This window comes from Sinocyclocheilus anshuiensis, unplaced genomic scaffold (assembly GCF_001515605.1).
Source record: "Sinocyclocheilus anshuiensis isolate Anshui unplaced genomic scaffold, SAMN03320099.WGS_v1.1 scaffold425, whole genome shotgun sequence".
Lineage (NCBI taxonomy): Eukaryota > Metazoa > Chordata > Actinopteri > Cypriniformes > Cyprinidae > Sinocyclocheilus > Sinocyclocheilus anshuiensis.
In genome coordinates this window covers 890,707-914,792 of record NW_015537947.1, presented here as the reverse complement: position 1 = coordinate 914,792, position 24,086 = coordinate 890,707, and the positions used below count along the sequence as shown (strand labels likewise).

Here is a 24,086-nt window from a genome sequence, read left to right as displayed (position 1 = left end):
CCGCTGTTTTTAGTGATTGAAATATTGCGGCAGGTGCTTTATATGTATTGCTAATGGCCAAAACTTGCATTTTGTTCACATATTTTGGTTTTATTTTTTTGAGAGGTGATCTAAATATTTTTGGGATTGGAGCTGATAGACAATTGACAGGCTTGTGCTGCAGTTCTATGGATGTTTTACCCGCCAGGTCTTTGAGCCAGTCACGTTACTGAAAACTATGAATTGCCAAAACAGATTTGGCAAACGCGTATTTGTGTTTGTGCTCAGGAGAGCTTCCAAGGTTTCTATTTACAACATGTTTTTGCAGCGTTGAGCAGTGTAGCCAATCACAGAGCTATCTGTTGATTTCTTGTTTAAGTTCAAGAATCCCCTCACCACTCAATATGCCAAAGTTTTGTCAGTGCTGAGTTATGCAAGTTCGCAAATTTTGCATTTGGTGTAAGTGGACAGTGGCCAGTACCATGCCAAATGTATGAGTTCATTATTTGTGCTGTGGAGTATGCAAATAATGACAAAAATAACCACACTTCTTAGCAAATAACCAGAATAATGAATATTGCATGTAAACTGGAGTGAAGAGGTTTGCACGTGTCATCTTACTGCAATTAAGTCCTTACTCTGATTATTGAAAATAATGACATTACTGGTGCACATGTAAACATAGTGAGTGTTTTCATAAGTGTGGTGTGGTTCCAGCTCTCTGCCACCCTCATGTGGTGATTACCTTTGTCCTGTTGGCTCCAGTCACCAGGCTGGAATTCACAGAGATCCGTCACAGAGTTCTTCAAGGGTAGGGCAGCACCAATTGGGAAGTCAACAAAACTTTCAAATTTCCACAGTGGAAGCCACTCATCTTCTGCCAGCTCCGAGAGGAGAGGAAAGATGTGGAATATTATCTGGGGAAGCAGAGAATGTAATGCCGCTGGATCATAACAGCACAGAACGGATCAGATTATACACTCAGGGCAGAAGAAAGAGAGAGAGTGTGTGTGTGAGAAAGATCTCACCTCAACACTGTAGTCCATGATTGGGTTAAAAGCACTGAAGAAGAAATGGTCCTGGATTCTAGACCAATTTTTCATCGCATTTCTGTAGGGGGAAAAATTTAGTTTTAAAAATCCGATATCTCCAGGTTTCTTATGAGAATCTAAGAGAACCCTGAAAAATCAGTCCTACAAGTCACTATAATTCAGGATCACAGCTCTATTAACGCTATAAAGCCTGACATATGCTATAACAGTCAGAAAAATCTACAGGTTACTGGAAGCAAAAAAGCAAAAAAAGGTTTTTGCATCAAATTTGATACATCAGGCTTTTATGGCTCATATACTATGATTAAAAGGGGTGTTTTTTTCCTGTTTGAGTATGAGCTTTATATTTTCCTATATCAGAGGCACAAACAGAAAAAAAAAACTGGCAATTTGGTGCAGTTGCTGATATTTATATGGCTAAAAAGTACGATGAAATTCTGATAGATTGTAGCGTAAATCAATGACATCTTTATAACAGTATAGCATAAAATAAAATTTTTTTTAAAAAAGTATTACATAAAATCACTCTATATCTCCCAATAATATGTGTAAGATGATATTTAAATGCTTAGTTCTATGATCAAATCAATGCCATTTTTACTTTATAAAAATACAGTTTACTTTATAAAAAGCTGTAAAGATTTCACAGCAAAAAGACATGTGAACGATGACCTGAAGGGGGACATTTTTAGAATTATACTAAAAGGCCTTTTACTTGCTAAGGAAGTAAAATCTAGGGTTTATAGGGTTAATGAGTGAATCTTTTCTCACCCGGTGTTCTGCATAGCTTCAGCCTGCTGTAAACAGGCCTGAACCACTGTGGTCAGTGCGCCCAGATGTTCCTCCGGGAGGACACGGGCATCCTCCAGCTCCCACACCCTTTTAAGGGCGAGCAGGGCGTACAGACGGATGCTGAAATTATGACTGAAACACCACTGCAGGCTCACCTCCACTGCTCTACGCCACTGCGCCTCCTGAGAAAGACACCAGCAATACAGTTAACGCATAACATGTTCATACCGGCTGCACAGGAAGAATAAATCAGATTCAACTGATGAAATTGCACCTTATCTTGCAGTTTTGGGAGGAGGACATTCAGGTGCACAAGGACAGAGAGAAAAGTGCATATGCTTGTTTTTGTCTTCTCATGATCCTGCAAAACAAATAACTGCATGGTTTACAAGAAAATGACACGCATATCTAGATACTTAAAAGAAGTTAAAATACTTTCTCCTATCCTAGTTTAATCTAGCTATTTTTCCTACTCTTTTGGATGCCACTAATAATGAGGAACGTGATATTTTCAGGACTGGATTTGATCTGTATTTCTGTCAGGACCACTATCGTCAAAGATGATTGACAATTAGCATACAGTTTGGATTGGCGGTATGGTTCTGTTCTGGGCAAGAACTCCCTGCGCATTCCATGCAGCCTAGCATGGATGAGAGCAGGGAGAGCAGCAATAAACCCCCAGGGTAAACCGAACAGAACCAACATAAATGTATTGCAGATATCGTTAAAGTTCAATAATGTTATGTACACATTTTAGATTTAGTCAGATTCAAAGGAGAATCAGAAGGCTGAATCCTGACTGACAGAGGAGGAGTTGGGGATGGAGGAGGGTAATTAGCTATTGAGCAATGCGAAAACTGCTGATAATACTGAGGGACCTTGTATATGAATGCTTAGATAGGTGTCGTATTCCCATAGGTTGATGGGGATCAGCTGAGAGTCAGCTGATGCGAGCTTGACTAACGTGACCTGCCAGAACTAACGCTACGCTAGATATATGCTGCATCTGTTTTTAGATTCAAGTTTGTGTGCTGATGAGTTCAGACTCACCAGACTGAAGCAGTTCCACAGGTTCTGGATGCGAGACGGGTTCTGGTGGAGGACCAGGATCAGGGTCCACTCTATCAGGTACTTGACGGACGCTTGGTTACTGCAGAAGCCGGCCTCACACACGTGACTCAACACACACTCTGACACAAACTCCTGTGACAGATAACATCAACATTGACTGCTGAACTCGAAACTGTGTACACAGATTTTGAATTTAACAACCAATTTACTAACAAAATGTACTATTGTTTCTACTTTATTATAGCTATATAATAGCTATTTTTACACTAAATAAAATAAATGATTAATTAAATTCAATAAATGCAACATTGTATTTCATCAACAACAATATTAATGGCATTTTAACAAACAATATTTGTCTGATTAAGAGCCATATGGCTCAAAACATCACTGTTGGTGAGAACTTGCAATACATATATTGTGTTGCAACTTTATGTGGTTGAGCAGCCTTATTGAGCTTTTTGCCTGCTGGATGTGCATACTTTTTGTTGAACAGGCAATATTTTGGCTGTATCAAGTAGCAAGATTTTTTTAGGTTTTTGTAATTCATTTGTATTTCTAATGTTCGATCGTAACGGGTAAAAACTTACTTTAGCAGTTCAAACATAACCTCTATAAAATAGTCATATTAGTTTTAATTATTATGTATTTAATTATTTATTATTATTTATATAATTTGTCTTACAATGTAGGCCTGTTATACATCCAACAGATTCAAATCAGTAATATTTAGTTAATAGAACTACCTCTCTGTAGGGGTGTAATCACATTGTGTTTATTTAAAAGCTTAATTCAGTAGCAACACAGTGATCTGACAATATCAGAATTGCTACTGGCCAAAAAGCTTGAAATCAAAGCATCTCTAGTACAAAGTGGATTAATATGCATGCGTGTGGTGTAGAGATCTAACCGGTCTGAGTTTATGCAGTAACAGCAGCAGCGTCTGCCACACGCGGTTCTTCACTCTGTGCTGGATGGAGTTGCTATAGTAACGTACTTTGGATTTCGAAATCTCGGCATCCTAAGGGAAAGAAAAGAGACAAAGGAGGGAACTTTAATCAAAAACACATGCAATAACCATGAGATGGGCCATTCAAAACAAAATCAAACACACACTCGTTGTTTCCAGGAAGTCCTTTCTTTAAGAATTAAACACCCAATTTACAGTAAGAGCCGTAGTAATGAATTGAACACAAACCTTCCTCAGTAGTCGCTGTACGAGCTCTTCCATCAGACGCTGGTGAAGCTGATTAGATGGATTCAAGCGGCAGAGGAAAGCCAGAACACACACTCGAGGAAATTGATCATCCCTGTTATCACTGGAAATGAGATTCAGAATAATAAATGTAAATCAGCGCCAAAGTATTTGAACATGCTATGAGGAAAAGTAGAATGAATCTATTTTGATTCAAGCAGTTTTGTACCACAAAAATAGTCTTTTGTAAAAGTCCACAATTAATGGTGTCAGCTTGCTCGTTGTTTCCAGGAAGTCCTTTCTTTAAGAATTAAACACCCAATTTACAGTAAGAGCCGTAGTAATGAATTGAACACAAACCTTCCTCAGTAGTCGCTGTACGAGCTCTTCCATCAGACGCTGGTGAAGCTGATTAGATGGATTCAAGCGGCAGAGGAAAGCCAGAACACACACTCGAGGAAATTGATCATCCCTGTTATCACTGGAAATGAGATTCAGAATAATAAATGTAAATCAGCGCCAAAGTATTTGAACATGCTATGAGGAAATGTAGAATGAATCTATTTTGATTCAAGCAGTTTTGTACCACAAAAATAGTCCATTTGTAAAAGTCCACAATTAATGGTGTCAGCTTGTAATATATGCATAATTCATTTATTTCAGCTGTATAGTCAGTTACCCCAGCAACAATATTTTTTTCAAGAATATTTAATGATTTTTATGCAAAAGTTTCCTTTCTTTTAGACACATTACAAACAGTAAGTGTTGTGGTTTACCTGTTGACAGCTGTGTTTGCTGCACAACTATCACCAAGTTGCTCAACATAGCTTTGAACCTCCTGAACAAGCCTGAAAGCAAAAGAGAGAAAATACATTTATTATCATTAGCATTATTATATTTATATTTTTAATATAATTTCAGCTAAAGTAGTTCCAGGCAGGTCTCGACCACATTACATGTCCAGATCACTGATTTCAGTTATTTCAAATGTCCTTACAGCCTAAAACAGCAAAATAACCAAAACCCATAACGACACTGGCCAAGCAAATAAATATAATAAACAATAGGATAAAAACGACTAATTATTTCCATGTCAAGTTTCATTATTATGGAAAGCACGTACTTTCTTTTCTCCCGCTCTCTCTCCCTTACAAATGCACACACATACAGTACAGACACACATGGAAACATACCCACGCACAGAAACTGTTTTTAGCTGCACTGACGATTTTATCAGTAAAATAGTTTAGCAACTTTAAAGCTACTTGTCATTTCTTACTAGCGAGGCTGTTCTTGAAGCAGATGAGCTGATACAGTTTCTTTATTAGTAGAGATGCTGCTGCTGAACACTGTTGAGAGAAATACTTTTTCATTTGCTTTTTAATGTGCACTCACCTTTGGTCTCTTCTGAACACTGGGCCGTACACACAGGCCTCAGTCAGGATGTCGAGGTGTAAGAGAGCCGTACTGAACACAACGTCTGACTGGAGACCCTCTGCTGCCCCACAGGGAAGCCACGTCTCACAGCAATGCTGGATCAGAACATTAAACACTCCTGATCGGACTTGTGCCAACTCCATGAGCTCAGTCACAATCTGCCAAAAACCAGAAAGCTTTTATTATATACACTAGCTATATGTTTTTTTGATCACAAACGCTACAAAAGAGGTCTTTCAGGTTTTGTATGGACCTTGCTTAACTATGCTTAGTTGGGGACACTTCATTTCCAGCGATACCGTTGACTTGATTGCAAAGATACTATTTAAACTGAGCTGGATGTTGACATCACTGAATTCAATGATGAACTGTCTTTAACTGAAAAATGAGTGTTTACTATTGTCATTTTGCATTATTGACACACTATTTTCCTAATTAATGCTGTTCAGTTGCTTTGACACAATCTGTATTGTTAAAAGCGCTATATAAATAAAGGTGACTTGACTTGACTTGACTTGACCTGTTGTATGCAGGCTGTGATTCTGTGATTCTGTTCCTCTGTGAGCTGCAGAAGGCCCTGGTGAAACGCTAAGCGCACGAATCCCTGCAGTGTGGACCAGAAATCATGAGGGTTTGTGCTCAGAGCCTGAACCACCTTCCATGATGCACATATGGCCTCAATGCACAGAGATTCATCACACTGCACCACCTGGTGGAGAAAATAGACCCAGCAACTAAACACCAGTTTAAACTCACATCACACAATCAAAAATGTGACCCTGGACCACAAAAGCAGTCTTAAGTCGCTGGGGTATATTTGTGGCAATAGCCAAAAATACATTGTATGGGTCAAAATTATTGATTTTTCTTTTATGCCAAAAATCATTAGGATATTAAGTAAAGATCATGTTCCATGAAGATATTTTGTAAATTTCCTACTGTAAATATATTAAAACTTAATTTTTGATTAGTAATATGTATTGCTAAGAACTTCATTTGGACAACTTTAAAGGCGATTTTCTCAATATTTTGATTTTTTTGCACCCTCAGATTCCAGATTTTCAAATAGTTGTATCTCGGCCAAATATTGTCCCATCATAACAAACAAAAAAAATTGACCCTTATGACTGGTTTTGTGGTCCAGGGTCACAAATAAAAAAAAATGTTAATTTCAAAATTTCCTACAATTCCAGATTTTTATTATATATGTAACAGACAATTGTTTGGCACAAAAAACCTCGACTAACATTATCAACTGACTTCAAGCAAAATAACACCTAGAAAAGAGTAGAACACATATTTATTTTTTCAAATATGAAATGTTAATAAAACAAAGCTAATAAAATAACTTAACTTTTTTCCTAACTTAAAGGAGATGCGGCCCACCTGTGGTACGACTGATGCCATGAAGTCCAGCACCGGCAAAACAAGATGACCAGGCAGTAATGCTAGAGCATCCACAGCAGCCCTCAGGACCTCAGAAGCTACAGGAGCCCGAAGGGTCCCAGCAGACTTCTGCAGAAAACTCAGACACGTCCACTGATCTCGAATAAACTGGGCCACGATTCGCCCCCAGTCCTTCAGCACGACACTGTCCACGGGATCACTGTTATAAACACACATAACTCATAAATGAAGAAGTGATAATGGTCCACAGGAAAACGTACTTCGAACAAAATTTCTCCTCTGTATGGTTAAATATGGAATTTTAATTCTAAGATCTACAGCAACCAAATATTTATAAATATATTTTTAGAGCTGACCAGACCTGATTGTCACAGATGTGGGCTTCAGTAATGTTTGGTTGAGATGCTGAGATGATGAAGGGTAGAAGTAGTCGGTCAGCGAGTGAAGCGTTCTCATGGCCTCAGACCGGTAGTTTAGGACACCTCGATCATCCACGTCACACAACAGCGCAAGTGTGGCCATACTGACCACTCTCTGAACCTGTCCTGACACAGATGGATTCTAGAAAAACACAGTTTAGATCTCATTCCATCAGAAATTGCCATCCACTTACAAATGTGCTTGAGAGTAATCTACAGTATCTACTAAAAAGAAAAATGAAATTTGAGTTAAGTTAATTTCTAACTTACTAAAGGTTCTTTGAAATACTTGAATGTGACTTGTCAAACATTTTGGCAATGACCTCCAAACTTTATATTTGACTTAAAAGTGGAAGAAAAATAGAGCATATACACAAGCATTTAAGGGATAAAAACCTGAAAACCACCTTAAGATAAACATGTACATTTGTGGTTGGTAAGAATTTTTCAAAGTTTTTTTTTTTTTTTAATAAAGTCTCTTATGCTCACTAATGCTGGATTTATTTGATAAAAAAAGAAGTAAAAATGATAGTATTATGAAATATTATTACAACTTATTTTCTATTTTAACACATTTTAAAATTGATTGATGTAGTAGTGGTAAAGCTGAATTTTTAGCAGCCATTACTAACATTAATATGCTGTTTTGCTGCTCAAGAAACATTTCTTAATATCAATTCTAATACAGGTGCATCTCAATAAATTAGAATGTCGTGGAAAACCACATAAATAACAAAATCTGCACCAGATGTCATATTTTTGCTCAGTTTTCGACTGACTAAAAAATGTAATTGAGGTGTTTTTTTTTTCCTTCTTCATTCTAAGCTCTATATTCTCACTAATATCATACAACATTAACCAATATGATACAAAATGCATATGAAAACTTTTGTCTGAATGTTCGATAGACTTTTTCATTAAAAAGCAAATAATCTGACTGTTATTTCATATGACAGGCTTTACAGGGTTAGGGATTTGAAGGGGGAAAGCTACAGTACCACATCTGTCAGACAGAGAGCAGCACGGAGCAGAAAACACTGTGAAGCTCCTCTCAGAAGAACCTGGTGAGTGATCATAGTGCAGCGCAGAACTTCTCTGAACACAAAAACACCAGCAGATTATGTGACTTACAAACACATGTATTATTGCAACAAATACGTGCTTTCATCAAGTCTGATCTCTACAGATGTCCGTTTTATAGATCAGACTGCAGCTCTGCTCACTCTGGACATTCTCTCAACCAATTACATCAGTCGATTTACATCACATGATTAGGGATGGGCGATACCACTTATTTTGTTTTCGATACGACTATGCACAATCAGCTTGTAACACTCCAAAGAGAAAGGAAAACTTGAAATCGCATCATATGACCCCTTTAATGCTTTCTTATGATACTTTTGGGAAACGGAGCTCTGTTTGAATGCACTGTCAGCAGTGAGTGAACGCTCTCTGAGATTGTTGTATGCATTATTATTATTATTTTAAATAAACAAAATCACTGGTAAATAAAACACACCTTAGTATCGATATTTTTAGTTTGAGTATCGATACTTTCGATACTCGCGTCAGTATCGATATATCGATACTTAGGATCGATACGCCCATCCCTACACATGATGCATTTTAAACAGCACTGAAGGATTGGCTGCTTTTCTTTCACTATCTAACTCACATAAAATTGTTACATTTAGTTTTTTGGTAAAATATTAATCCATAGGCAGTTTATATTTGTCTATTTAGAAGTCTTTAGTAATGATGATAAATAATGCAAAACAAAATATTCTAAAATAATGTATGCTTTACAATAGATAAAAACAGTAGCACATCTCCTTTAATTTGTACTTAACACTCACTACATTTCTCCAATTGCAAGATCACTGGATTCCAGCAGCTAGTAGTTTGTACCTGAATGCATGAAGTCCATCAGATCCTAGTAGAGGACAAGGGGACAGACAGGACAGGGCCTGGGACAGAAAGAGCAGCGGAACTGCGCACCAGTGCCGTGATCCCAACCGCTGAACGAGCTGCAGCAACACTGAACCTGGTCACGACAACAACATAAATTCTAGATGTAAAACTGCACATTTCAGACCAGCTTAAAATATCATGGAGTCTTTTTCATGGTTTTATTTAAAAACCTAAAATGCAAGACCAAAACATCTCCACAAACATAAACTGGTTCTCTTTACCTCTGTTCTCTTCTGGCAAACTTTTGAAGAAATTCACCATAAACATTTGGAGTTTCACTCCAAGCTCTGGACAATCTCTAATGTTCTGCTGTAGTGCTCTGTGGAAACAAGCATTTTAAGATTGAGACCAAACAAACTGTATTATGTAATAAAACTTTATCCAGTATGAAATTTAATACCAGACAACAGTTACCTGTGATAGAGAGAGCTCTCTGCAAGAACATCCATGAGAGGACCGATTACAAACTGACAACCAGAAGAATGTTCATTATCAAGAAGTGTTTTTTATTTATTTATTTATTGAATTTATTTCATAATGTGACATATTTCTGGGTTAAACTGAATATTTAGTTACAGTATCTTATAAGGAATAACATCCTATTATCTTAAGATTCATGGATGGATACCTGTGAAAATGCCAAAGCAAACACAGGACGATGCAGTGCTTTCAGTTCTAACAGGTGATTGACTCCTTCCTTCATAACTGCCTTGTTCTCACTGTGAAACATGCGCTGATACACACACAGCAGCCAGGATGGAGAAAACAGCCCACCTGAGGACGGAGAGAGTTGGAGAACAAGATTAAGCAGAGATTCAAGGCCAGTCAGCGGAAAACTGTATTATGCCATATGCTGCCACAAAAGAAACGTGACCAACCTTGGATGTCAGTCGCCGTTGTCTCAACGAGCATGTCGATCCTGTTGAGTACAGGTCGGATCACATGAATCTTAAAAAAATAAAATAAAATAGATAAACAATATAAGACACACTAATGCAAAATGCAGTTCACAAATACTTGTTTCCACAACAATAAGGCGAACATTCAGATTCATTCATTCAAAATGAATTTTTCATTTTAGTATGGTAGTTTGCTATTCTGAATATAGCTAGTGGGGTTTTGTGAATCTGAAACACAAAATAACGTATTTTTACCTGGTTTTCCTCTAGAGTCTCTAATACTAGAGCATAATCTTCCCAGAATTCCCTCAGTAACTGCTTTTTTTCTGGAGTCCATCTGAACAGGATCTCATCTGCAGAGAGCCAAGAGATGCATGTGAACAGTGTTAGAAATCATAAACATCTTACACACCATGAATGTTGGCTTACCCCTGTTAGGTTCCTCGCTAGTAAACACATCTTCTTTCTTGATCTCTGCCAGTGCCACACACCTTGTGAGCAGGTAAAGTGCCCGTTTGCGGGTCACACTGTCCTTGTGGATCAATCCGGCCTGAATTGCCCTAAAAAACCTTTGAGATCTTCTAGGATCCGGCCGGGTCTGAGAGGTTTCAGATGAGTAGAGGTGGTCGGAGAGAGAAGTGAGACACACCAGAACCCGAGCTGATACTGATTCGGTCTGATCTCTCTGATGCCATGACAGTAAATCATCCCATATCTGATGTAGGACCTCTGATTCAGAGTCTTTATCGCAGGACTTGAGTATGGTGAACCAGATCCGGACTATGATTTTTGAGATTACGGAGTCAGAGAGATCTTTGACACAGCAAAGGGTGCAGGACAAGGTCCTAGAGATGATGTCTCTGTCATATGAGATGCTGGATAACAGCACTGCTGTGACTTCAATGGCAACATCCATGTCAAACCTGCTGGTTTCATGGTTGCCATCATCTCTCGACAACAGCACAGGCAGAAGAACCTGACTTACCTTCTCAGGTACATCATGGGTCTGACAGGTACTGACACACACTGCAAAGAGTCCACAGACAGCACTCAGCATATCTTTACCTCCATCATCTGCACTGGAGATCGTTTGCATTAGTGGCATGCATTGATTCCATATCACTGACTGCACTTTACAAATAAAGCGCTCCTCTTGTGATTTATTGGAAAGCTCCTTGATCAAAACAGTTAAAGCTTCAACCTTCTCTATGTCGGGGCGTGATGTGCTTGGCCAGCACAACGTACTGAACAAATTCTCGGGATCGGGATGGTGGGACAAAAGGGTGTTTAGCAAAAAATTAGACATTTTCTTATTAGCCCTTTTGAGTTAAAAATACCCACAGCTTTAAAATGGCTAAAATCCGGTTTGATGGTTTTGCCTGCTGCACACGTGTGAACCGGTGCGTCTACTTCCGGAAATATTACGTGACCGATTGACGCATGCGCTGAGTGAGAAACGTTGCTGCCAGCAGGGGGCACATGGCGACTATTTCTTTCTTTCTTTGCATTTGCATTCATATACTACGCTTTATTTACATATTTCGACTGAAAAGGCTTTGCAAGTTTTAATAAAATGTACAAAATCTGTCCATGACTTGTGTTTTGTACCATATTCACTGCAGCAATAGTAGCAAAAAATGTGAGAGTAAAGGTGTAAATGTTGTGTTTGTGGGAGAGAAAGAAAAATCGACAAGTTTGCAAATTTTGTCTGTGACTTCAAATTCACTGATACGGATGTGTGGCTACTCTACAACTACAAATTCCACTGTCACAGGCGCTCAGTTGTTTTGCCCCAACAATACCTTCATATGCTATGACATGTCGCCAACTAGTGTCCAGCGATTACTAAATTGTCCCTAGCAATAATTTTGGTCAGACAATTAAATGTCTGTTGTCTGCAGTTATGTCCCCACCAATGCCAAAATAAAACCTACACCTACACTTATCATGATCACAGACCCTGCGGTTATGCTAATTGCTTTTATCAGTGAGTTTATTGTATTTCTATGTAATGAATAACACATACACTGTACTATGGAATTTCTAAACATCTATGTTTATTCGTACTATTCATTCTTATTGCTTTTCCTTTCACTGAAAGGAACACATACAGTGGGTACGGAAAGTATTCAGACCTCCTTAAATTGTTCACTCTTTGTTATATTGCAGCCATTTGCTAAAATCATTTAAGTTAATTTTTTTTCCTCATTAATGTACACACAGCACCCCATATTGACAGAAAAACACAGATTCGTTGACATTTTTGCAGATTTATTAAAAAAGAAAAACTGAAATATCACATGGTCCTAAGTATTCAAATGGCTGCAATATAACAGAGTGAAAAATTTAAGGGGGTCTGAATACTTTCCGTACCCACTGTATATGAGCATGCTTTTAATAGGATGTGTGTTTACAATACATAGATGAAGAAATTATACCCACCATTATATACACAACCTCCTGAGGGCTTGATGTGAGTTTTCTAATTATCGAAAACAAAAGAGCTCCATGTATTCAGAACAAAACAAACACGGATCTATATACAGCGAACGAGTCTTTGTTCTTATTGTTCTTAAAAGTTCAACTCAGTTCAACATGACTTGTGTAGTAAAGATCTATGTGATATTATATTAAACCAGTGGTTAGATCTCATAGAAAACAGACATGGAATATTTTGGTTTGACCTTTTAACTTGGTTCCAATTGTTGGTTTAAGCGGGTTCACACATGCTTTGTAAGTTGGGAACATGAGAATTGTCTGTACACAATTATTATTTGAAACAGGAGAACAGGTGGTGCACGTTCAGTGCCTTATCATGACCGAAAAAGACAGAGAATGTGAATTCTTTTATCGTATTTGATATTGATTAAGCACACTGATATTGATTAGCCAGACAAACTCCCAAGTTAAAAGTCTTGCATGGCATTTTATTGCATGAGTACAGGACTTGTTTTTGTGCACTCAGTGGATTTTCTGGTAGCTTCTATCTGTTTTCATAATGTAATTCAGAGAATGTTCCTCCAATTTTGACATTGTCAAGCCATCTTAGAGCAAATGTGAAATTCAGAGGTCCAAAGTTTCTTTCCCTAACCAATATTTGTAGCATAACATGTTACAACATGTCCTAAGAAGATGTGAACCAACAAGTAGTAATCTGTCTGTCCTGAATGTGAAAATGTTTAGTTTTGTTGTTTAATATACAGTTCTGCCATGCATAACAGGATTTGGACCAATGAAGGTTCACTGTGGGTGATGACTCCTGTTGCTTATTGTGGAATTTACTTGGAAGAGAAGGTTTTATAAAGTCATTTTATCAAGGCCCAATGTTAGTGTAGTAATGCCTTGCTTCTCTTAAGGTTACTCATTAACACGTTCTGCAGAAAGTTCAACACAAAATTCTACATGACCGAAGATTTGTAAAAAATTGTTTAAAAAAAAACACATTTGTTCATACTCTCTTGAAGAAACACATTGGTTGAGTTTTAATGAAATTCCTGATAAAAATGTGTCCTGTTAATGCCTCAGTTTTGTCTTTATTTTTCTGTCCAGTTTAATGACAAGACAACAGGAAGCTGCAGTCTTCTCAGTTTCTTAAAGGACAAGCTCCAGCAACTGGTTATCATCCAGCAGGTCCAGAGATAGGCAGTTCGTGGAGCGCTGGACACAGAATGAAGTACTGTCTGGACATGGACTGGTCGAGGAGTGCGGAAGCCCAAACGTGTAGCTGACGGATGTGTCTGGAACCGATGCCGTTCTCAGAGGGAGAAGTGGGGAATACAGTCGCACGTCGTCCAGGCTCAGACTGTAGCGGTCGGCCGGGTTACGACCCTTCTGATTGGAAACCTGTAATGGGTGATGAGAGCAATTAGTGACATGATGAAGGAATGAAAAGTGAAAGACTGAAGAAGACAGAGAAGTCACAGAGATCAGAGATGGCAAACCTGTTTCATGCTATCTGGATCACAATGGTCCATTTGATCGTTCCCTGTAACTGAACTCATTTGTAGACCTGGAAACAGATGTTACAGTAAACTGGATCAGATTTATATTCTCATCAAAGACTACAAGCAAAATATTGATTTACTGTATTTCAAAATTGTCAAAAAACTACATTTATGCTTTAAGACCTAACGCACAGATACAATATTCTGACACATTTATTTCTGGTCCCATCTGTTTACATTCAATTTATACATTGCCGTTCAAAAGTTTAGGAAAGAAATTAATACTTTTATTCAGCAAGGATGAATTCAATTGATCAAGTGACAGACAAGACTTATATATTGTTACAAACAAACAAAAATAATTAAAAAGCGGTCTTGAAAATCTTTAAAAAAAAAAAAAAAAAGTATCATGGTTTCCACAAAAATATTTAGCAGCACATCTGTTTTAAATAAATAAAAAATAATAATTTATTGAGTAATAAAATCAGCATATTAGAATGATTTCTGAAGGATCATGTGACAATCCAGAACACCTGAGAAGAGATGATGCCAACCCCTCTGAGGACCTCAGATGACGCCAACCCTGAACCAATATACAAAACTACTAAATGTTCCTATAAGTTTGATAGCAACATATAATCATTGCTGTCAATAGTGTTCACCATTTGTTTGAATACATGTCGTGGATGATTCTTTTCTGTATATATCTGCCTTATGGACATCACTTTGACATAGGCTGATAAGCTACTCCTAAATGTAATGTAGAAACTTTAATTTTCTGTGAAGCTGCTTTGCAACGATTTGTATCGTGAAAAGCGCTATACAAATAAATGTGAACTGAATTACCATGGTAAGATTTTTTTTCCAGCAAGGATGCATTGAATTGCTCAAAACACAAAGTAAAAACATTTATGATGTTATTGAAAAAAGCTATTTCATAAATGCTGTTATTTTTTATAGTCATAAACAAAAATCCTGAATTTTTTTTTTTTTCATGGTTTCCACAAAAAAATATTAAACACTGTTTTCAACATAATAATAAGAAATGTTTCTTTAGCTCCAAATTAGCACATTAAACTAAGGATCTGAAGGGCCATGTGACACTGAAGACTGGAGTAATGGCTGCAGGAAATTCAGCTTTGCATCACAGGAATAAATTACATTTCAAAATATATCACAAAAGGAATACATCTATTTTTAATTGTAATATTTCACACTGTTTTCACTGTTTTTACTGTATTTTTATCAAAAAACTTCAGCCTTGATAAGCACTTGGTTTTAAAGTTCTTTCAAAAGCATTAATAACAAATAAACATTAATTGCATGACAATTGCTAAATAATATTATATATCAATCATACAATTAAAATATATCATAATATAATAATATAAAATATATAATAAGAATCAGCACCATAATAAATGATTCTATATAATTATATTAATCTTGCACTAGTTGCTCACTTGCCAGTAGTGGTATGCAAGCACTTTCTCCATGATTTAAACATTTACCATGCTTTTAGTAACTTTATTTTTATGTTATGCAAAAATGAAAAATAAAAAATGAATGAATTGGTTACAAATGAATCAGAAACAGATCAAATAATGTAGATCAGTTTTCAGACTGGATGTGTCAGATGTGGAATTGTTTGAAAGTGACCTAATTCGGATTGTTTTGTGAGTCATCACCTTTAAATTCAGTGTCTGATTGGATGGTGGGACAGTCAGCCAATCGCAAGATATCCACTGGGTCGTCCACAGAGACCTCCCCGGGCTCCTTCACCACATCCTGCAAATCTACATTGAGATTTCATCACAAACTGTCCATCATGGGCTAATCTGTGCTTAACCTTGTCAAAAATCTAACGTGGTGACAAAACATTTTGTCTTTTATTGTCAGTGCGAACGTGATATTTTGCAATTCAAGCTGGCTGAGCAAATAGACTAAATAACTTCAGAACAACCTCTATAGCTTCACCTACGTCTTTCTAGCATTACATATGCAAGGAATCCCAGCAATGCCTATCTGTCAGCAGACCATGTCAAATTGATGAGCGGGACATTTTATACTTTTGCAAAACATCTGCAAAAGTATTTTATTAAATATCACTCAAGTTGTTTGACCCTCACCTTCCTCCTGCCACTCATCTTCATCAGTCCGAGCTTTGCTGCTCGTGTCGATGCCAGAGGTGTGTGAGGAGCCGTGACTGACAGCAGAGATGAAGGACTTTTCCTTCTCCTCCATGGAAACCATCTCTACGGAGACGCTGTGTTGCCTGGTGTCCGCCTCAATGCCAGAGCTGCTGGTGGAGTGTCGAGACAGACGGGGACTGCCCTCGCTGCACGGCTGATCCAGGTCTAGCTCATCACTGATGTACGATTCACGGTACCTCTTCTTCTCTGGATCCGAAGATGGAGAAAATAATGTTTTGTCAAAAACAGCCTGACGTGGTACAATAATTCTGTGACTAATAAGGGTGATTCTCACAAACACTTTAACATATCCAGGTCTTATTTCAACCAAAATTAATAAACTGTATATTTCAATAGGGTGACCAGACGTCTGTTCCGGGGACAGTCCTGGTTTTTGGTGGTTTTGTAAAGTCATAATTTTGTTATAATACTGTTTTGAATTTTTTGCTATTTGCAATAGTTACTATTTTTTATATATTTTATGTTTATTATATAATACAGTTTATTATTTATTATTTTATTATGTCCTCAGTTTCCATTTTAAAAATCTGGTCACCTTATTTTTCAATTTAAATTATATTTACTTGTATAGCGCTTTTCACAATACAAATCATTTCAAAGCAGCTTTAGAAAAAATGCTTGATTCAAATATTGCGATCAAGAAGCCAGAGGTCACTAGCTATGTTTCCATCACTCTGTTTTTATGTGAATTTTGAAGTATCAGAAACAAAACATACTACAAACAAGGGGGAAACAAAATCATACTACAAAAGCAAGCAAGAAGGGCCTGTAGATGATTATTGTGTGGACACACACCCTCTGACTCCTCAAGCTGCCGCAGGTGTTTGAGTGCAGGTTGCAAACTGAGGTACAATCGGTGACAGGAACTTAAATGCAGCAGAAGATGTCGGGAACGAAAAGCCGAACCCGTGTAGTACACCAGCTTTCTCGCAGAGGGCAAACCATCGGGCTGGATCTCAAACTTCTTCCCCTGTGCAGAGAAGACAGAAGACAGAACCTCTGTATTTGTAAAAAGTAACTTTTAATGTCAGAGCAGGTGATCAAGCACCACAATTCAAATCACTTCATGGAGTTCAGAAAAACCAACCTAAAATGACTTGGAATGAGGGAGAAACAGTGAGGTCTGGTGCAAGGTTATTTTCGTAAACGAAAACTGAAACCAAGACTAAAACTATTGGTCAAAAAACGTTTTCGTAAACTGAAATAAAATTAAAATGTCAAAATAAACTGAAATAAAATAAAAATGTCAAAATAAATGAAAAACTAAAACTAAACAAAACTAACAACAGTAACTGAAAAACTAACTAAAATAAAATAATAATTAGCAAAAATAAATAATCGTGTTTGTGATTTAATAAGCTCTCATAAACTCTCAATTCTCTGCCAGAAAATCTGACCTGTGGTTGTTTAGGGAAATACCTGTAGATGGCGCTTCATGTACGTGAGTCCTAACCCAGATAGCAAGAGCGTTTGGGCCAAATGTGGCTGATAGCAGTCACATTTGGCCTAGGTATGGCATGGCTGAGCACATACGGGCCACACTTTAACCGTATATGTTTTGCCATGGATTTAGAATTGGAGGGAATTTTCTTTTGGATGACAATTTTTTGAGGTATATGGTCCAGATGATAGCATCCTACAGCGCACGGACGTTTAAAAGCGTGCTTGACGTGCGAGAACAACATGAGAGTGAGTTAACTAATTTTTTTTGGATGAGCCGACTTTAGTGAATAGTCATTTTGTCACGCTTTACGATTACTACAGTGGGGAAAATAATTATTTGATCCCCTACTTATTTTGTAAGTTTGCCCACTTACAAAGAAATGAAGGGTCTATAATTTTTATGGTAGGTTTATTTTAACGGATAGAGAGAATATCAAGCAAAAAATCCAGAAAAAAAAAACACTGTACAAAGGTTATAAATTGATTTGCATTTCAGTGAGTCAAATAAGTATTTGATCCCCAAGCAAAACTTGGTGGAGAAACTCTTGTTGGCAAGCACAGAGGTAAGACGTGTCTTGTAGTTGGTCACCAGGTTTGCACACATCTCAGGAGGGATTTTGTTCCACTCCTCTTTAAAGATTCTCTCTAAATCCTTAAGGTTTCTTGGCAACTCAAAGTTTCAGCTCACTCCACAGATTTTCTATAGAATTAAGGTCTGGGGACTGGCTAGGCCACTCCATGACCTTAATGTCCTTCTTTTTGAGCCACTCCTTTGTTGCCTTGGCAGTATTTTTGGTAATTGTTATGCTGGAAGACCCATCATCCATGACCCAAAAAGCTTCTTGCTGATGGTCTTGTAGCCCATTCCAGCCTTGTGCAGGTCTACAATCTTGTCTCTGACGTCCTTTGACAGCTCTTTGGTCTTGCCCATGGTGGTGGGAGAGGTTTGAATGAAAGATACACATTCTATGGACTGGTTTCTTTTATACTCATAACATAACAAGATGACATTAGGAGTAATTTCTTAAAGTGACAGGACTAATCTGTGTTCCACTTGGGCACGTAACCAATCTGTGGGAGCCAGAATTCTTGCTGGTTGGTAGGGGATCAAATACTTATTTTACTTACTGAAATGCAAGTCAATTTATAACCTTTATATAATGTGTTTTTTCTGGATTTTTTTGTTGATATTCTGTCTCTATCCGTTAAAATAAACCTACCATAAAAATTATAGACCCTTCATTTTTTTGTAAGTGTTCAAACTTACAAAATCAGCAGGGGATCAAATAATTATTTTCCCCACTGTATGGCAACGTCCGCCTCGAGTCCATGACACGAGCACCGCCTTGACTGTACAAAACGCATCCAAAATGAGAGAACGCGGCAGCGCGCGGTGTTTTCACCGCTTGTCGTGTCCTGTGTAAAAGTGGCTTTATGGGATTGATTGCGTTGCTCATATGAAGCGCGTGCGCGCTGGAGCGGCTCGTCGAAGTAAAGTGCAAGCATCATTTAAATCACCATATCGCATTTAGTTTTGAGTAGTATGACGTTTCAAAGCATTTTAGATTGTTTCTTCTTATTGTGTACGTTCATAGAGGGAGAGACGAGTACATTGTACTGAATCAAATTGTTTAAATATCTGGAAAGCATTAACCTTTCGGCACAGATCGGTCTTTAATTGCTTTTAAATCATCTCTTAAAACCTATTTTTTTTCTTTGGCTTTCAACTCATTGTGAGCTTCTGTCATGAATGTGTGGTTTGCCCTGTGCTTTCATTTTATGTTTAGTTCAGCACTTTGGACAGCCGTGTTTGCTGTTTTTAAATGTGCTATACTGTATAAATAAACAAACTTGAAACTTTTATTAAGTTGGCATGTATCTTAAACACAGAAGTTTAAAAAAACAAAACAATTGATGAACATGAATAGGCAAAAATACATTAAACGCAGTTTGATTTAATTTATGCACACGCTGACTTTACCTGTCTTAAAAATACATTTTGATAATATATTTATTATTATTATACTTTTTTCTCAATTTATTATGGACCACTGGACTAGACAGTGCTTCACTATGCAATTTTTAAGTTTAAGTAAAGTAAAATTTACATTTGTGGAATGTGAATGAAAAAAAAGTCATTATTATTATTATTATTGTTGTCAATTTATCACAGATTTGGATCCCAGTTTGAAAACGACTGAACTAGACTGTTCTTCATAACTTTGTTTTGTTTTGTTTTACAATAACATAGTGGAAAGTAATTAAAGGGGTCATGAACTGAGAAATCAAAATTCCCTCGATCTTTTGACATATAAGAGGTCATTGTGCTTTAAAAACATCCTGTAAGTTTCAGAACTCAAAACTTTCTCGTTAGTCTAAAAACAGCTTATATACTGCCCAAACGACAGGTTGTGGAATGTGCCACTTTATGCCTCGAGTCCATGACACGAGCACCGCCTTGACTGTACAAAAACGCATCCAAAATGAGAGAAAGCGGCAGCGCGCGGTGTTTTCACCGCTTGCCGTGTCTTGTGTAAAAGGGGCTTTATGGGATTGATTGCGTTGCTCATCTGGAGCGCGTGCGCGCTGGAGCGGCTCGTCGAAGTAAAGTGCAAACATCAAGTTAAATCACCATATCGCATTTAGTTTTGAGTAGTATGAAGTTTCAAAGCATTTTAGATTGTTTCTTCTTATTGTGTACATTCATAGAGGGAGAGACGGGACATACAGTAGTGTGCACCGGTGGCTCATCTGTGCCAAAGATCCAACAAATGAATTCATTTAAAACACAGATTGACAAAAATAAAGTTTACAGAGTTTCAATGACGATTTCTGAAAACCTCGATTAGCTTGTTGTTTGTAAACTATTGGTATGTTTAACAAGATTACATCTTTAATATGAATGAATATGAACATGAATATGAATGAATAAATTTTATACATATGTTGCATATTTTTGGATTTTGTTCAATTGTAAAGATTTCTTTTATTTTCATTATTAAAATCTCTCCCCTGTGCTTCCGCGTTCATCACTTCTGAGCGGCGCATGCGCAGTGCTGACCTCATACGTCATCCGCCCGGAACTGCAGATATTAAAATAAAAACTAATTTAAAAATTCAAAACTATAATATCCTTGGTCTGGTGTGATCTAATAATGTAAAAAGCCGTAACATTAAATGTTACCAGAAAAGTGAGTCGTCCCACGTGAAACCAGGGGAAGTCATACAGCAGATCACGCACATTGTTCACCTCCTGCAAAATAAAGAAAAAAAAGGCCTCTGTCACATGAAATGGTCGACTCACAAGTAAAAATGGGGATTGTTAGAAAATTAAATTGCTCAGATTCTGAATGATTCAGGTTCCTTTATGATTCCATTACAGATTATTTTATTACTTTTGAGAAATCAAAATAATTGGTGCTAATTATGTACTTAATAAATGCAATAAAAATATTAGTTTTATTTATTAAACAAAAAACTTAGAGCATTTAGATTTTTAATTTTTTAAATTTTGATTTTACAATAATATTTATATTAGATAACAAATATTAATATTTATATTAGAAAAACTGTGCCTTAAAGGATTAGTTTACCCAAAAATGAAAATTAGGTTGTCCTCTTGGCTTATATCGAAATCCTCTGACATTCTTCTTTACAAATCCTTGTTTTGTACTTCTAATTAGTGACCGTTGTTTTGTTTTGATCTCTCCCCTGTGCTTCCGCGTTCATCACTTCTGAGCGGCGCATGCGCAGTGCTGACCTCATACGTCATCCGCCCGGAACTGCTTCACCCCCGGAGCCGTGTGAGACACTTTTTTTAATGGATGGGCGCTTTTATATAGATAGATAGAGCTTGGAATAGCCAGGACAATTTTTAATATAACTCCGACTGGATTCGTCTGAAAGAAGAAAGTCATATACACCTAGGATGCCTCGGGGGTGAGTAAAACACAACCTAATTTTCATTTTTGGGTGAACTAACCCTTTAAGTACACATAACATTTTTATAGAATTTTATAATTTGTTATTCTAATACAAATAATACACGGTTCATTCCAACCAAAATGATTCAGGCTACGTTTACACTAGTGCGTTTTCGTTTTAAAACGCATAACTTTTGCTACGGTTACGCCTGTCGTTTACTCTACTCCAGCATTTTCGTCCCTCGAAAACGGAGACTTTCGAAAACACTACAGACCCCTTTTTAGTTTGAAAACCCCGGGGTTACATTTCAGTGTAAATGGACCAAAACTGAGACTTTTTAAAACGATGGCGTGGCTGCCAACATTCGCTCTGCGTATCCTTGACGACCGTGTAAACAATAACATCATGCTCATTGTTGTACCTGCATGAATGGTCATGTGACATGCGTTTTCGGTTGTGTAGTGTGGAACGGAGATCGTTTCTGAAACGTAGTGAAAACGCAAGTGTAGACGAGGATCGTTTTCATTTTAAAACGCCGTTTTAAAACGAAAACGCACTAGTGTAAACAGGGCCTCATTTCCAGTAGTTTTTTTATTAATAGACTAACAATCAGATCTCCAAACCCTACTTGCTACAAAACTCACTTCCACAAATCATTTGTTAGATCGTTTGTAATATAAGCTTATTTGGCAGTGTGAGAAAGGAGTAAAATATAAATCCTGTTCTTTATCAGTGCAGAAGGGGAGCCCATTTAAGGTTGGGGTCAGGGCCTCACCACACTGGGTCTTTGATCTCTAGCCGTACCGTGCCGTACCATGCAGTGGAAAAGCGCCATTAGACACAGGGCCCTCAGTTTAATCCAACCCCGGACGCTTTAACGGGCAGATCAGAGGGCTCAGGGGAAAGGCATGCACTCCAAATCCGTTTATGGACTGAACCATCTAATATATGCATTCCAGTCAGGCCTATCTGGAGAGCTCAATCATTGTGATTGGCACCGGCTCAAAGAGAAAACACAAGGACTGCACAACAAAGTAGGCTGTTCACACATGCTTTGCAGCAAAAAGCAACCACAAGTTAATCATTTTCAATGAGGGCTGTCGATTTCATGTGATGTGCAACAACTACTGTTGTGATGTTGCTGTGTCCAGTTTTTTGCACTGCAGCAAATTATATACAAGAAGTGGTTTTCCCTATTTGTAGTGGAAAGAAAAATGCCTCATGCATTCTGATACACACACCTGATACACTTGCATTCCTCGTAGAGTGAGTCCAAGGAGTGCTGAACCTTTCTCTTCTTTCTTGTCCTACAGGAAAGAGACACAGGCTTATTAACACACTTAATAATATCTAATATTGCATATATAAAAAACAATAATAATTTTGATATTAAAAATATTAATTATATTACGTATGAATACAATTATTCAAATCTATATTATATGCACACACAAAACTGAAAGTTTGGGGTCAGTAAGATTTTTTTTATTTTTATACGTTTCTTATGCTCACCAAGGCTGCATTTATTTGATCAAATACCCAGTGATATTAAAATATAACTAAATAATATCTAATATCTAAAATAACTGTTACAATTTAAAATTCCTGTTATGGTAAATTTTCAGAAACCATTTCTACAGTCTTCAGTGTCACATGATCCTTCAGAAATCATTCTAGCATTGGTTGAGCTGCTGTTGTAATATTACTCAATCGAGCAGAATGCAGTTCCATCAGGTGCCACTAGTAGTGCAGACATTACTTCACCTTTAACTTCTACTTTGATGAAAATATTTTCAAAACCTCCCTACATTCCACAGCTGAGAATGTCCTGACCTACAGAAAGACATTCCGATAAACGTGCTTGACCTCTGACCTTCTGTAGGCGATAAAAGGTGACTGGAACATCCTCCAGACGGCAAGATTCTCTGATAAAGAGCAGGATAGCGTCACGCGAGGACATCCCCCACAGCTCTTTATGAACCTTAGGCCCATGACACAGCAGGTAGTCAATGCCACGCTTCGCAATTATCTATAAGAGAGCAGACACGGGTCATGCGTGATTATGAAATGAGTGTGGGCTCTCACCATGCTTTATTAGACTCACAAAAACTTTAATCAAACCCCTGCTGTAAAAACACAACAAGAATTTGCTGGTTTGGTGCTTTTCAAAAAAATGCTAGTCATTCAGCATGGCCTTCTGGTGAAGCTGGTTGTCCAAGAAAGTCTTGTTATTTAAAAACCCTGGTGAGGATACCAGCATACAAGGATCCAAAATACAACAAATTCTGGACTTTTCAACTTAAAACAAATCTTACTATGAGTAAGTAAGTAAGTACTGCC

The 24,086-nt window shown here is 37.4% G+C and overlaps 2 protein-coding genes across 3 annotated transcripts in view; both read right to left on the bottom strand.

Annotated features, from left to right (window-relative positions):
- LOC107664295 (probable methyltransferase TARBP1) overlaps positions 1-11,641 on the bottom strand; it is a 23,080-nt gene extending 11,439 nt beyond the window's left edge. The window contains exons 1-21 of the mRNA XM_016454820.1: positions 10,652-11,641; positions 10,478-10,575; positions 10,202-10,271; positions 9,952-10,097; positions 9,738-9,790; positions 9,545-9,642; positions 9,261-9,396; positions 8,346-8,447; positions 7,726-7,759; positions 7,295-7,494; positions 6,913-7,132; positions 6,047-6,235; positions 5,485-5,684; positions 4,866-4,937; positions 4,450-4,570; positions 3,805-3,915; positions 2,874-3,026; positions 2,098-2,184; positions 1,803-2,005; positions 1,008-1,089; positions 725-896 (exon numbers count right to left, since the gene is read on the bottom strand). Coding sequence (XP_016310306.1) covers positions 725-896; positions 1,008-1,089; positions 1,803-2,005; positions 2,098-2,184; positions 2,874-3,026; positions 3,805-3,915; positions 4,450-4,570; positions 4,866-4,937; positions 5,485-5,684; positions 6,047-6,235; positions 6,913-7,132; positions 7,295-7,494; positions 7,726-7,759; positions 8,346-8,447; positions 9,261-9,396; positions 9,545-9,642; positions 9,738-9,790; positions 9,952-10,097; positions 10,202-10,271; positions 10,478-10,575; positions 10,652-11,528 — 3,424 coding nt within the window. The 5' untranslated portion in view covers positions 11,529-11,641. The remainder of the gene's footprint in view (positions 1-724; positions 897-1,007; positions 1,090-1,802; positions 2,006-2,097; positions 2,185-2,873; positions 3,027-3,804; positions 3,916-4,449; positions 4,571-4,865; positions 4,938-5,484; positions 5,685-6,046; positions 6,236-6,912; positions 7,133-7,294; positions 7,495-7,725; positions 7,760-8,345; positions 8,448-9,260; positions 9,397-9,544; positions 9,643-9,737; positions 9,791-9,951; positions 10,098-10,201; positions 10,272-10,477; positions 10,576-10,651) is intronic.
- Positions 11,642-12,554: 913 nt separating this feature from the next.
- Positions 12,555-24,086, bottom strand: part of LOC107664217 (FERM domain-containing protein 6-like) — a 31,801-nt gene continuing 20,269 nt past the window's right edge. For both annotated transcript variants that reach the window (XM_016454730.1, XM_016454738.1), the window contains exons 7-14: positions 23,620-23,775; positions 22,988-23,053; positions 21,007-21,075; positions 17,175-17,349; positions 16,296-16,565; positions 15,855-15,962; positions 14,164-14,231; positions 12,555-14,065 (exon numbers count right to left, since the gene is read on the bottom strand). In XM_016454730.1, coding sequence (XP_016310216.1) covers positions 13,814-14,065; positions 14,164-14,231; positions 15,855-15,962; positions 16,296-16,565; positions 17,175-17,349; positions 21,007-21,075; positions 22,988-23,053; positions 23,620-23,775 — 1,164 coding nt within the window. In that variant the 3' untranslated portion in view covers positions 12,555-13,813. The remainder of the gene's footprint in view (positions 14,066-14,163; positions 14,232-15,854; positions 15,963-16,295; positions 16,566-17,174; positions 17,350-21,006; positions 21,076-22,987; positions 23,054-23,619; positions 23,776-24,086) is intronic.